The 13,317-nt window shown below is 35.0% G+C and overlaps 3 protein-coding genes across 3 annotated transcripts; all 3 read right to left on the minus strand.

Annotated features, from left to right (window-relative positions):
* Nucleotides 1-330: 330 nt before the first annotated feature.
* LOC107418363 (PWWP domain-containing protein 3) lies at nucleotides 331-4,767 on the minus strand. The gene is made up of 2 exons (XM_016027046.4): nucleotides 4,567-4,767; nucleotides 331-4,327 (listed from the first exon to the last, which is right to left on the minus strand). Exon 2 carries the CDS (start codon nucleotides 4,256-4,258, stop codon nucleotides 551-553), a length of 3,708 nt encoding a protein of 1,235 aa, XP_015882532.2. The 5' UTR covers nucleotides 4,259-4,327; nucleotides 4,567-4,767; the 3' UTR covers nucleotides 331-550.
* A 2,295-nt stretch (nucleotides 4,768-7,062) lies between these two features.
* On the minus strand, nucleotides 7,063-9,417 carry LOC107418348 (uncharacterized). The gene is made up of 2 exons (XM_016027033.4): nucleotides 9,257-9,417; nucleotides 7,063-7,980 (listed from the first exon to the last, which is right to left on the minus strand). Exon 2 carries the CDS (start codon nucleotides 7,853-7,855, stop codon nucleotides 7,274-7,276), a length of 582 nt encoding a protein of 193 aa, XP_015882519.1. The 5' UTR covers nucleotides 7,856-7,980; nucleotides 9,257-9,417; the 3' UTR covers nucleotides 7,063-7,273.
* Nucleotides 9,418-10,797: 1,380 nt separating this feature from the next.
* On the minus strand, nucleotides 10,798-13,113 carry LOC107418349 (dof zinc finger protein DOF5.6). The gene is made up of 2 exons (XM_016027034.4): nucleotides 12,815-13,113; nucleotides 10,798-12,220 (listed from the first exon to the last, which is right to left on the minus strand). The coding sequence occupies exons 1-2, from the start codon at nucleotides 12,863-12,865 to the stop codon at nucleotides 11,255-11,257; spliced, it is 1,017 nt and encodes a 338-aa protein (XP_015882520.1). The 5' UTR covers nucleotides 12,866-13,113; the 3' UTR covers nucleotides 10,798-11,254.
* Nucleotides 13,114-13,317: the final 204 nt, after the last annotated feature.

Here is a 13,317-nt window from a genome sequence, read left to right on the forward strand (position 1 = left end):
TTTATCCAAATCACAAGGTCAAAGGGTTAAACGTAAAACACAAAAACCAAAAAAGAGAAAAAAAAAAAATGACAAAGGAAAGCGTTGTTGTGGCTTTAGCAGACAAGGTTAAATAGGATTGCTTCATTTAACCTTGTCCGGTAAAGCCATAGCAACGCTTTTTTACCTTTTTCCCTGTTGTTTGACTCTTTGGGTTCAATGTTTTTACAACTCATGATGAAAATTCCAACCTGTGTCGAAATATAATACCCATTCTCCTAGCTTTCACTTTCAGAAACAAATTAAAGCATTTCCCATAAATAATAATAATACTAATAATAACAACAAAAATTTCGAAAATAAAATAGAAGAAAAGTAAATAAATAAAGAAAAAGCAAACTGGTAATGTTTGTGTTCCATAGGTTAGACTATGACGTCTCAATTCTAACAAAAGCATATTGAGAGTGAAAGATGGAGAGGGTATGACCCAACAGCTAATAATATTTAAAAGAGAGATCCCAAAGACAGACATTCTAGCCTAAGGAGTTATATGTTTAGTACAGCTCCACGGTCAAGTGGAAAAACCAGTCATGAAGCTCACCTTCTTCAGAAGGCCTTTAATTTCACTCTCCAATTTGGCTCTCATCTCTGGAGAAAGATTATCCCCAGACTTCTCCAGCATTGATGTCATCATCTGAAGATTTTTCCTTATGAAGTCAAGTGGAGGCGCCTCGCCGGTTTGAGGACTTGTTCCGGAAGGTTTAATGGAGTTCCCAGTTTCATCCATTGGTTGAGAAGCTAGAGATGTGCATAAATTATGACCAGCTTCTAAAGCCCTCGACAAAGCTGAAAGATGACGGAGTTCGTACTTGATGAGGCTCGCCCCAAAGGGATTGCTTTTCTCTAAACTTTGAAATGCTTCGTCAGCATCGGTACCTTGCATGAATACAATCTGTGCTCGACCAGGCTCTTTCAACAACTGTGTCTCTGACTCCTTCAGGGGTCCAAACTTACAAAATGTCGAAGCCAAATCTTCTTTTGAAGGCATTGAAACTCCTGGAGCAAAGGTCAAGAGAAGAGCAGTCCCTATAGTCTCTCCGTTTGCTTCCTTTCTATCATAATTTATGTTTATGTCCAGTCTCCCAGCAGCTGTGATATTGCTTGAAAACCCCAAACTATCTTTCCCTTTTCTCCTTCTCTTCTTCCGCTCAGGTTTCATTGGAGGTGCAATTCCATTAGTCTCCTGAAGTTCATTTCCAAAGGAGTTGGATTCTGCACCAGTTCCATTCAAATCTGGAATACCAGCGGCTAAATGTTCTGATGTAGCTTTTCCCTTTCTCCTTCTCCTTCTCTTTTTCTCCCCTGGCTTAACTTCATTTGGAAGCACATCAAGCATTGGATTTTTCACTAATGATCCAGGCTTAGCACTACTTCCATTGAAATTTGGTTGGCCTGCAGAAAATTTAGAATTCAAAGAAGCATTAGGTACCTGCAGATCCACCACTAATGTACCAGGTTTAACATTATTTCCATGCACATCCAGTAAGCTAGCAGTAGCATTAGCATTTGAATGCTTCGAAGCAGATTCCTCATCCATTTTCTTCAGTAGCTCTGATTTACCTTCAGAAGCAATATGGTCCATAACCTGTGGCTCATCAACTAAAAGGTTCATTGTAGCAGTGTTTCCGTTCAAGTCTGGTAAAGCAACTGTTTGTTTGGCCTGCAAACACTCTTGAGTCACTCGTTCCTCCGTCTTCTTCTTCTTTCGCCTACCTTTGCTATTGGACAAGATAGTGGCATTGTCCAAAGCATCTTTTACCAATAAGCCACTAGTTGCAATGCTTATATTGACATCTGATAGCCCAGAAAGGGATTTAGTCTTCAATTTCCCTAAACTAGGTCGGCCCCTCTTTCTCGTCATTGGGTTATCTTTCCCCAAACATGTATCAAAGTTTACATTCACATCCCGTGCACCAGTTGCATTTCTTCCAATAGCAGCAGAGGAGCTGGGAGTCTGGTCACCATCTGAGTTCTTCAAATTTGCCTTTTTCTTTGCTCTTTTCAACTCAGATTTAGGGGCAATAAGAGGATTCTTAATCTCCAGTGGACTATTTCCAGAAAAACAGGCTTCAGTATCTCTAGCTTCATTCTGACCATTATGACTTGTTTCATGAACAGATTCATCATGATACACTGATATCCTGAATCTAGAAAAAAACCAGCCAACTGAATCAAACTTTTTATTTTCAATAGGATATTGGCAATCAACAGCCGTAGAACAAAGTTTACAAAGTAACTCGGCTGAAGATGCATTTAATAATTCTGCTTTTCCAGATTTATCACTCCCAACATTAAATCTCCTGTACCACCTCTTCCAGAACTTCTCACCATTGCATTTTAAATTGGAAAAAGACCCATTAAATTGGCCAGAACCTAAATTTGTATCCTCTCCTTCATCAGTAGCCTGGAGGTTTTCCCTTTCGCCCGGCGAGCTTTTATGCCCCAAGTTTATGTAGGGATAAGACAAGTACCTGCTCTTCTTCCTTTCTCTCGACTCAAATCCTTTTTCATCCGTACCCTGTTTCCCATCAACAGCATTTCCTACACTTGAAGCACTCCTCTCTTCTGTTGTAGGAGATTTGTGGAGGCTGGTCTGAAGATCTTCAACTTCACAACTGTCATATTCAATTTCAGAATCCTTCTCTGACTTTCTCTTCCTGGATTTACATGAAACTAAAACTTCTTCAGCAGCATTGTTTCTGCAGTTCCTTAAAATAACATCTTTATCAGAACCTAAATCCTTGACTGGATCCTCATTGTTATCTTCCAGAACAACTTTATCCTCTAACTTTAATTCCTTCTGCAATAATGATGCATTTTCGGAGTTCTCTTTGGCTGGCCTTGTATCACCATCTCCAACCCAAACATTAAAACTGCTTTTAGTGATTGACGTGTTACCGGCAATATCATCAGTATCATTTGTTTCCAATAACATATGCATAGGCAGTTGGCTGTGGCCTATGAAATGATAGAATGCCAATAAACGATTCTGCATGACAGCAAAATCAAGCACGCAAGGCATAGAAACAACCTGAGCAAGATCTTTGAGATATGCAAGAAACTTTGCTGATTCGAAATGAGTGACTGAAAATTCACCGAGTTCACCAGGTTTGTGCTTGGGCCTTGGAACTCCTTCAACAGTAGATGCATCACCAGCCAATGACTTATTGTCTTTCAAAGAACAAGAACAAGTCATTTCCAACTTCACACGCCTACCAAGCTCATCCACAGCCTTCTCCACAGCTCCAACGAAGATTCTAGCCTTATTTTTAACCGACATCTGCTCAAAGTTCTCATGAAAAGGCTTTAACTGAGATGGACTACACCAAGCAACATGGCTGATCCCAAAATACCCAACAAGTAGACAGTTATCCTGGTCACTCTTTGCATCATACTTTGACGCATCTATAGGATCATAAATTTTTCCCGGCCACCATGTCTGATTTTTGGTTTTAACCCATACAATATCACCCACAGAAAAGTTGAAGTCTCGATTAGCAACATGCTTTTCCAGTTCTTCGTCCTCTGCTTCTTCTTCTAAATTACCCTTGTTTGCAGTCAAATGAGAACCATTTTCTACATCAAAATCATTGGTTAAAAAGCTGCTTGGAGAGCCACAAAAATCCACAAACAGCGATATACCATTTGCAGAAACTTCTGGCTTTTTAGCGGGATCAATCCCAGATGAGTCAATTCCATCGAACCCCAATGGCTTGTCCTCATTCATTACCTCACCTTGAACCACCTTATCAACTCCAACATCCTCATTTTCATTCCCACCCAAACCTACCAAGTTCCCATCTGATTGTGACTCCAACAAACCCACTTCATCCTTATTCTCCTTATATGATTGTGACTCATCAATGTCCATGTGAGCCTCACTTTCCTTATCAAAACAACCATCAACCCTCTCAATGTCAGCCCCACTCACACTACACTTTCTGATGTGGGACTTTGCCAAAACTTCTCCTTTAATTCCTTCAGTTCTACTCTCAACCTCAACCGTTTCAGTGGGCACGTCCACATTGCCAACCCCACCAGCACTATCGTTATCAACAACACTTTTGCCATTTTCTTCTATAGGAATACCGCAAACAGAAGCTAACCCATTGCAATTTCCACCAGTCTCTATCAACCCAGGAGACCCAGAAGCATCTTCTAGGGTTTTATCACCTGGGTTTTGAGCTTCTAGGGTTTCTGGGGTTTTTGGGTCCTCCATTGTCGATAATGTTCCTGAAAATCTACTTACTTTCTCGACTATATCATACTCTCACCAGTCACTTCAAAGCTGATCAAAAAAGAACAAACACAAAAACAAAAACATAAACACACAGCTTTATCATTCCTCTGCCATTGAAAAACCCAAAAACTAAACATTTCACGAAAGCAAAAGATCAACAAATTAAACCCGAGAAAAAAATTATAAAAAAATAATAATAATGATACTGAAGTTGAAAATAACCCCCAAAAAAAAAAAAATCAACACGGAAAAAAAAAAAGAAAAAGAAAAAAAAAAGTAAAAATTACCCGAAGAAATAAAACAAGGTTTTCCATGGGCGAATCTGACGCTGCTCTGCAATCCGGGGTTTGATTCTTTGTTATTAATGAGCTACAGTTGGTGCGAGAGAGAGAGAGAGAGAGAGAAATTTTGCAGAAAATAATTAAGACGACACATAGTCAAATAGAGTTTATAGTGGGAAGGAAGACTTTACTTTTCTGTAATACTGTATATATTTTTAGTGAGTGGTGATTGGTGAATAAAAAAAGCTAAATATTCGTTCAAAAATAAAAATAAATAAATATTATGCAAAATATACTCCTCATGGGACTGAGAGCTGTCCCGTCTATATTTAAAGCTACTTTTTGGCATTTTATTTACTATTTTATTTTTCATTTTGGAAGCTATTATCTGTTATTCTAAAGTTATCTATTTATTCAAAAATATTTGAAAATGATAGCTTTTGGTTTTTTTTTTTTTTTTTTTTGGCTGAAAGTTAGCGTTTGGCTTTTATGATTTAAAAAGAAGAATCGATGCAAATAAAGATTGTATACGATAAGTTGTAGACAGAACTTGGAATTTTAAATATATATATATATATATATTTTTTTTTTTTTTTAAATTATAAAATGTGAAATGGTAATTAAATATTAAAGACCATTGTTGATATTGGCATATCTCTCCTTGACCACCTACTAGAGAAACCACTATGAACATTTACACATGGCATGCATGCATCTCCAATAAAAATAAAAAAATCAAAAATCAAAATCAAAAGTTAGGTTGTGCCTTGTCTGTTTCGTTTATTCATTTTGACAACTTTATGTTTTCCTAAATTTACTTTACTATTTTGCCAAAAAAAGTTTTTCTTTTTTTAGCCATATATCATATGTTTGGCAAAGAGCAAGAATAATATTGGAGGGGAAAGTTAAAAAAAAAAAAAAAAATGGTTACTTTTCAATAGCGGATAAAATAACAATATTTTAAAGTTTTGATGGGCTTCTGAGGTAGGAGCTTGCTGAGAGGATTAACCATCAAAAGACAAGTATAAAAATAAAAAAGAAAGCACGTAAGACACATTACCAAAAAAAATAATAATAATAATAAAATATGAAGCACTTAAAAGTACTTTTTCTTTTTCTTTTTTTTTTTCCTGGAAAATGAAGCACTTAAAGCACTTGTCTGAAAAAAGAGCTGCTACCTTTCAAGGTACTCTACGTAGAGACTAGCACTTACTGCTTACAAATCCACCGTGTACTTTATCATCCTTTTCACTATCTATTATTGTTGATGATAATATGTTTCATATTAAGATGGTAAATATTAATTCAGTATATTTAATTATGCATAAATTTTTTTATATTAAAAATTTAATATGTGCAAATGAATCTTTTAATTTTTGAAATGGCTATTTTAATTACTAAATAACATATGAGTTATTACATTCATATTATTCACATTAATATTACATAACCAATAATAACAAATATTATTTTTTATTGAATTGGATTGAATTCAACAATTTTAAAACGTATCAATCTCCACATTTCAAAATGGACCAACAAAATTTTATGGCCGCAGCTAATAGCATTATTGTATTTTACTGTAATGATCTCACTTATAATTTGTTACTCAAAAAAATCATTTTTAGTTTTACTCTTTAGAATGCATACGGATGAAAGGAGTCACTTGCAATGCATAACATTTTTTTCTCCCTAACGGTAGCAGAAAAGACATTCAATTAACTTAAAACATTTATTATTATTATTATTATTATTATTATTTAACTTTTAATATGTGTTATTGATGAACCGTGTTAACGATCTTTGGCAGAAGTCTTAGTGTGTATATGCCCTGTTATCACCGAGACTTATGGACATAAGACCCTTTCTTTTTTCTTTTTTGTTTTTTTGTTTTTTTTTTTTTTTGTTTTTTTTTGTTTTTTTTTTTGGCCAGGAGAAAGAGCATTCTTGAGAGAATAGTGCAAATATGATATTTCATTGTCACGCCTGGCAGCAAAAATGACTTGTCACTTTCAGTGCACCATATTAGGAGACAATGGATTCAGAATTCATCTCTCCTTCTTTGCTCAAGGATTCACAATTTTCTTAATTGCTTTCGTTTCACTCATCCGCTGAATCACTGATTCTTCGTCCTCCACCATTGAATCATAGCTTTAGCCAGATAATAATGCAAATTAGGCAAAAAAGAGAAAAAATACAAAATAGATTTGTCAGATATTAACTCCTGCCTTTCTCAGAAAAGAGAAACAAGAAATTTTACTGCCTCACATTTTGGCTTTCCTATGCTCAAATAAGACTTGACAGAAAAACCAATAAACATTGTATTTGGAGGAATTTTTTTTTTATTTTTTTTTATTTTCTGGGGGGGGGTGTCTTAATTCAAATGCATAATTCATGGAATGCTGGGGCATTTCAATTTGCTATCAATTGTAAGTAAAGACCGAACCATTTTGCAGATTTAGGATCCACCTTAGAACCCAATAAACTAAAGCAGAAAATATCTGTCCATATGAATGAAAGAGTATTATTGACGACTTTGCAACCATGAAAGCTCAAAATATAATTAATTCCTTCTATCTTTTCGCCATGAAAAATGAACATCCACCAACCAGCCACATTACAAAATTTTCATAATTTGAAATTTGAGATTTTCCTGATACCATAAAACCAGCTACAACAAAACCAAGGATATAAAACCATTGCCGAAAAATTTTTACTCCATAATTGCAACTCCGCCAGCAGCCTTTATCTTCTCTATCATGTCATTTGCTTCTTCTTTGGTAATTCCTTGTTTAAGCAAAACAGGTGCCTTCTCAACCAGCTCTTTAGCTTCCTTCAGTCCCAGATTGGTAAAAGCCCTTACTTCTTTAATCACCTTGATTTTTGCAGCAGTGTCAAACTTCTCCAACTTCACATCAAAGGCTGTCTTCTCTGCTTTCTTCTCTTCAGCCTTTGAACCAGCAGCTGGCCCCCCTTGTGTTCCCAAGTCCATGCCTTCTACGGATACTGGCTGCAGTTTTGGATGCTTTAGCTTGTGTGAGAGAGCAGGACCAATTTGACAACGTTCTTCAGGGGACAGTGCTACAATTCGCTCAGCAAGCTGAATAATTTTATCCGAGGGTGGGGGTCTAGGGCCATATGGATCATAGAATGGAGGATATTTGTACCTTTTTAGCTTGGCATTGGGATCCCTGGGGACAAAATCAGGCTGGAATGCACGAAGTTGCAAGGGCCCGGTTATTTTAGGGAGGGTAGAATGGATTCGAAAAGATCTGGCAAGTGCAATAATCCTCATCGTTTTGTGTATCAGTGAAGATATAGACTGCTAGAAACGTTGTTATCTGCCTTTAAACAAAGCAGTTGCAGCATGTGACTATTATTTACTACAACTCAAACTGCATGGACTATGGACTCCGTTATCTGGAAAATTTAAAACAAATATATCAAATACGTAATTAAACTATGTCACCTCAAAGAGGCTACAATGATTGCAAAGTGTGCCACAATATATAGAAGAATTATCCCAACCACAAGAGAGTGATAAAACATATCGAGTGATAAAACATAGATCAGAAGCTTATCATTGAGACCAATGGGTCCCACATCTACCTTACAGCTTCAATATAGCATTTGATAAATGAAACAGAAATCCTAGCACAGATGCAAAACTAGTTTGAATCCAATTATCCTCTACATCTCAATTGCCAAGATCGCATCCCCAAAAGAACTCATTACAAACAGTATCGGTTCTTGGTCATCAAGAACTTGGCATATTGGAACGTCAAATACAAAATGCAGTAATACAGATCAAAATTTCAGATGTTAAAACATTTTAATCTAAAAATTCTCCATTTAAACACAGCATGGCATTGGTTTTTCAACAGGGCATTCACACCAATAGTTTGTGAGACAAACATCGATCAACAAAATTAACTAGAAGGAAAAATAATCCCTAAGAAATGTAAACAAACAAAAAATGAACCATGGCTATGGCCAGTTTGAAAGAAGATGCTCATAACTTTAGGTGGAATGAGAATCAATTAAAAAAAAAAAAATGAAAGGGTTAAGATTTACTGGATCAGAGCTCTTAATCTTTGCACAACTTAGAAAACGAATTCACACATTATCAATACCCATAATTCTTAATGAATATCCATTTTATCAAATCCCATTATTCGTTTTAGAAGAAAATGATTAAAAAGAATAGAGCTTAAACTTGTTTTAGTAATTTGTTTATCAAAAACTTAGTGATAAAGAAATTTTGTTTTATATTTTCATACATTAACATAATCAAAATTAACTTAGCAGCAGAAAAATCATTCATTTTTCAAAGTCCTCTTTCTTATCTTCCACTTCAAAATCTTCACCAAATGCAGTCTACCAATAAACTTGTCCTAGCTACCATAATATCAAGTATAAAAATCCAGAAAAAAAGAATAATAATAATAATTGCAAAGAAAAAGGTAACCAAAGAGTACAGCAAAATCACGTTACAAACAAAACAACAACCATAATTATCACAAATTAAAACCTTAATCATAGAATGAAAAAAAAAAAAATATATATATATATATATATATATATATATATATATATATATATATATATCAACAAGCTTAATCAATAACCCATTAACAAAAACAACTACCAGCACCCTTAAAACCCAAAAAAATCCCAAACTCAAATAAAAGTTTACCTGAAACCCAGAAGAAGAAACGGGGTAAATCAGTGAATGTCGCGACAAGAATCGCAGGGAAGAGCCGAGAAAGCTCACGAGGAGGCTCGAGGAGAAGAGTTGCGACTCCAGCAGTGGAAGGCTCTCACCCAATTGGCGTGTTCGTTTTGCAGAAAATTACAGAGAAAGTGGTATTAATTCGGGTCGGTTATTGTCTGATCCAAATAATTTTTGATATTAGGCCCAGATCTAAACTGATCCATTTTTACTGGGCTGAACCCTAGAATGTCCTATTCTTGGGTTCCATTAGGTAGTGTACGGAGACACACATTAATTCATTCTTTCGTTCATATGCGTTTCTTTTCGAAATTTCAATTAGCATGAGAAGGTTAATTTGCAACTCTACGGGGGTATTTGTGCAAAAATTGGAATTGCAATATGGGTGAAAAGGTGAATTTACAAAATTGGTTCCAATGTTTTAGTATTTGCTCTTTTGGAAGATTTCAATTTTCATGACTTAGAAATATTTTGCACTTCATTTTCACCCAAAAAGAAAAAAACATTTACCTTTGCAATAAAATAACTGTTGATTAATTAGAATTCAGCACAGATATGGTTTTTTATTTTTATTTTTTTATTATTATTATTATTTTTTTTTTTTTTTGCTTTTTTCAATAATCTCTTTTATAGACCTGTGGATAGCAATTTCACTATATATCTTAAAAACTAGAAAATACAGATGAACACTTTATATTTTGAATAATTATCTGCCAAAAAAAAAAGAGTTAAAAATGAAGAAAATATAGATTTATAGAAGTTGATTTGTCACTGCATGCCAATGAACTTTAATGTATGAACTCGAATAACTGTGAAGCTCCCTTTGGTGAACTTGAAGGCCATTTAATGATTATTTTAAGAGAACTCTTGAAATTGCTATAAGTTTTCGTTTAATTAGTTCATCAAAAGGAATATTGATTGGTAAATACATCAGAATACCCAGAAAAATATTTATTCTTAATATTTTGTTCATATTTACTGTTTTGTTTTTGTATATATTAGGGCCCAAAATTGGTTCATATTAATTTTAAGTCATCCTGATACAAGCACAAACAATACTACACAAACTAACACTGATAATCCTGATTCAAGCACAAACAATACTAAACAAACTAACACCCTCTTAATTTATTTTCTTCTTTGCCCTTCTCTCCATTTTTATCCAAATTCCATACATAATAAAACAAACATAACCGTTAAATCATCGGAGGGGCCAATTAAAGTAAAACAGATTCACATGAAGAGGACACGCTTCAAACAAGAAAACTTTAATTTGCTTTCACTGAAACCCTGCCTTGAGAGCAGCTCTTCTTTTATATATATATATATATATATATGTGTGTGTGTGTGTGTGTGTATGTGTGTGTGTGTGTGTGTGTGTATGTGTTTGTCTTTGTACTCTCTTCCAATTCTCAAGGCTTTTTACAAAGACAGAAAAAGAAAAAGTACGTTAAAACCCCTTTTTATATATCTAATAATAACTTAATCACTCACCAACCAAATACTAAACAGACAAAGCGGCACATATATTAAGACAAATAAGTACCAAATAACACATTTGCATATTATACTAAAAATATGTCTACCATATCCTCCTCGATATTACAACAAAATCCTACTAAACTTTGAATGTCTTGTACAGCCACAAGACACCATTTTAGAAGAAAAATAAGCCCCCCTAAAAAACCAAAAAATTAAATATTGCGGTAGCAAAGCAGCATTTTGCATGAAACGCAGTCATCTTTTGACTATCCAGCCCTTTCGATTCACACACATACCCTTTTGTTATATATGTCAATATAGTCCATAAAGACCACCTTCACACATAGAGAATTAGAGAGGGGGGAAAAAAAAAAAAAAAAAAAAAAGGGAAAAAAAGGAAGAAGAAGCATAGATTGATCATGAACCGTTTAATCCAAGAAAAAGAAAAAGAAAAAGTAAGCACTTAACGGATTAGTAAATTTAGACTAATGGGTTTGTTGTGGATGGTCCATAATTGTTCATGACGTTGGTCCATGAGGTTAAACCATTAAGATAACCAAACGACTCCTTTCCTGCATCGGAACAGCCTTGGTCTTGTTGCCAATCAAGGGACAAGAGCTTTGTATTCGGTTTCACATCCACTGCATTTTGATCCTCATGATGTTGATTATATGGTAACATTAATCTTTTATCATGCTGATCAGCGGCCGCTTGATCATAAGGTAGCATAATCTTTTCACATGTATCCATGAAACTTCCATTATTAGCATCCATAGACATCCCAAATGGAGAACAAAAACCATGAAAATTATTATTCTGTTCCAATCCATGATGTTGGTGATGATGTTGATGACCAATATTCCAATGATCACCATGACCACTACCCATAAAATCATAGTTCCTTGAATTCCCAACAATGGCTTCCAACTTACTCTCCATGAATTCAATAGGCTTGTTGTTGGCCTCCATGAAGCTAGCAGGGTTACCAAGCCCTGGTCCAAGAAGATTACCCAGATGGGAAAAATGAACCTGATCAGGAAAAGAAAGCTGGAGATCTGTTGGGTTCGAAGTAGTAGAAGAAGAAGAACCAGGAATGTTGTTGATGATACTGTTTTGGTTGATGATGGAAGGAGAATTTGCCGACTGGTCGTTTGGTTTCTTGGAAACAACTTTCTTGTTCTTTCTGCAACCACCACCAACTGGGATGTTCCTCAGCGTACCTCCTTTGGTCCAGTACCTCCTGCAGGTCTTGCAGAAGTACCTTGGCTGAGAGAGACTGTAATTGTTGTAGTAGCAGAATTTTGTGTGCGTCGAATCGCATCTGGGACATTTGAGTGCTTGGTCGTGTGGTGGTCTTAGCCTCCTTTCTATCAATGGTCTTGAGCATGTGAGCATGTCTCCTGATGGTGATGATGAATCCAATCCAGATTCCTCGTGCATCGTTCCCTAAAGATTTGTTCAGAAAATTTTGGTATGAGATTGATCTAGTAGTATACCTTTCATTTGTTTTTTAATAAAATTAAAACTATGTAAATGTATATATGTATATATGGTTGATACTAGTTGGCGTAGCTAGATATCCATTAATTACCAAAAAAATTTTAAAAAGCTAGATATCCATCAAATCAAAATAATGGCAAGAGTTTTTAGATTCTTTACCGTATCAGTTTTCAGAATGTCTGAAAATGCTGCTGGAAAAGCCAGAGCAGGAAGGATAATCTTTTTCTTTTATTTATTTATTACACACAGCCCGAGAGAAACTAGATAAACCTTCCATATTTAGTAATTTAAAAAATACATATAGAATTCTATTTCTGTTTTTGTTAACTTAAGGCAATCACATTACTACTGAACCAAACAATTACTATAAATTTTCTTTTTCCTTTCTTTTCTTCTTTTTTTTTTTTTTTTTCCCTGGAAACAAATTATTATAACATATGCATAAACGAACTGGATATATATTGTTGACGACGATGAAGATGATGATGACGATAATGGAAAAGCAAGACAAACTATTCATGTATATATATAAATATATACCTGTAACCAATCAGATGAATCCATGCAAACTTGAAGAGAAGTAAGACCCATTCAAAGGAATTAAAACCCTTGCAGTGTTTGAAGTTGAAAGAAAACAGTACTCTTATAGCCAAGCTATTATCTCTCTTGAGAGAGAGAGAAAGAAAGAAAGAGAGAGAGAGAGAGCTAATACTTCATATTTGATAAGTCCTCCGGTTAATTAAATTTCCTAGAGCAACTCTGATATATATAGAGAGATAGAGAGTGAGAAAAACTATTTGGATATAGAAAGAGAGGGAGAGATTGAGAGTGAGAAAGTGAGAATGAATTTTATTTTATTTTATTTTATTTTGAGTAGGGAGGGATTGGTGAAGGGTAGAGAGAAGGGTGTAGTGATTTTGATTGAAACACCGTCGGTGGGCAAAACATTCGTGGGCCCCTACAATGTCCGCACACTGTCCCAACACTGGTCCCACTTACTCCTTACCTCAGCTTGACTGAGGGAAAAAAATAAAATAAAAAAT

The sequence above is a fragment of the Ziziphus jujuba genome, chromosome 2, assembly GCF_031755915.1.
Source record: "Ziziphus jujuba cultivar Dongzao chromosome 2, ASM3175591v1".
Taxonomy (NCBI): domain Eukaryota; kingdom Viridiplantae; phylum Streptophyta; class Magnoliopsida; order Rosales; family Rhamnaceae; genus Ziziphus; species Ziziphus jujuba.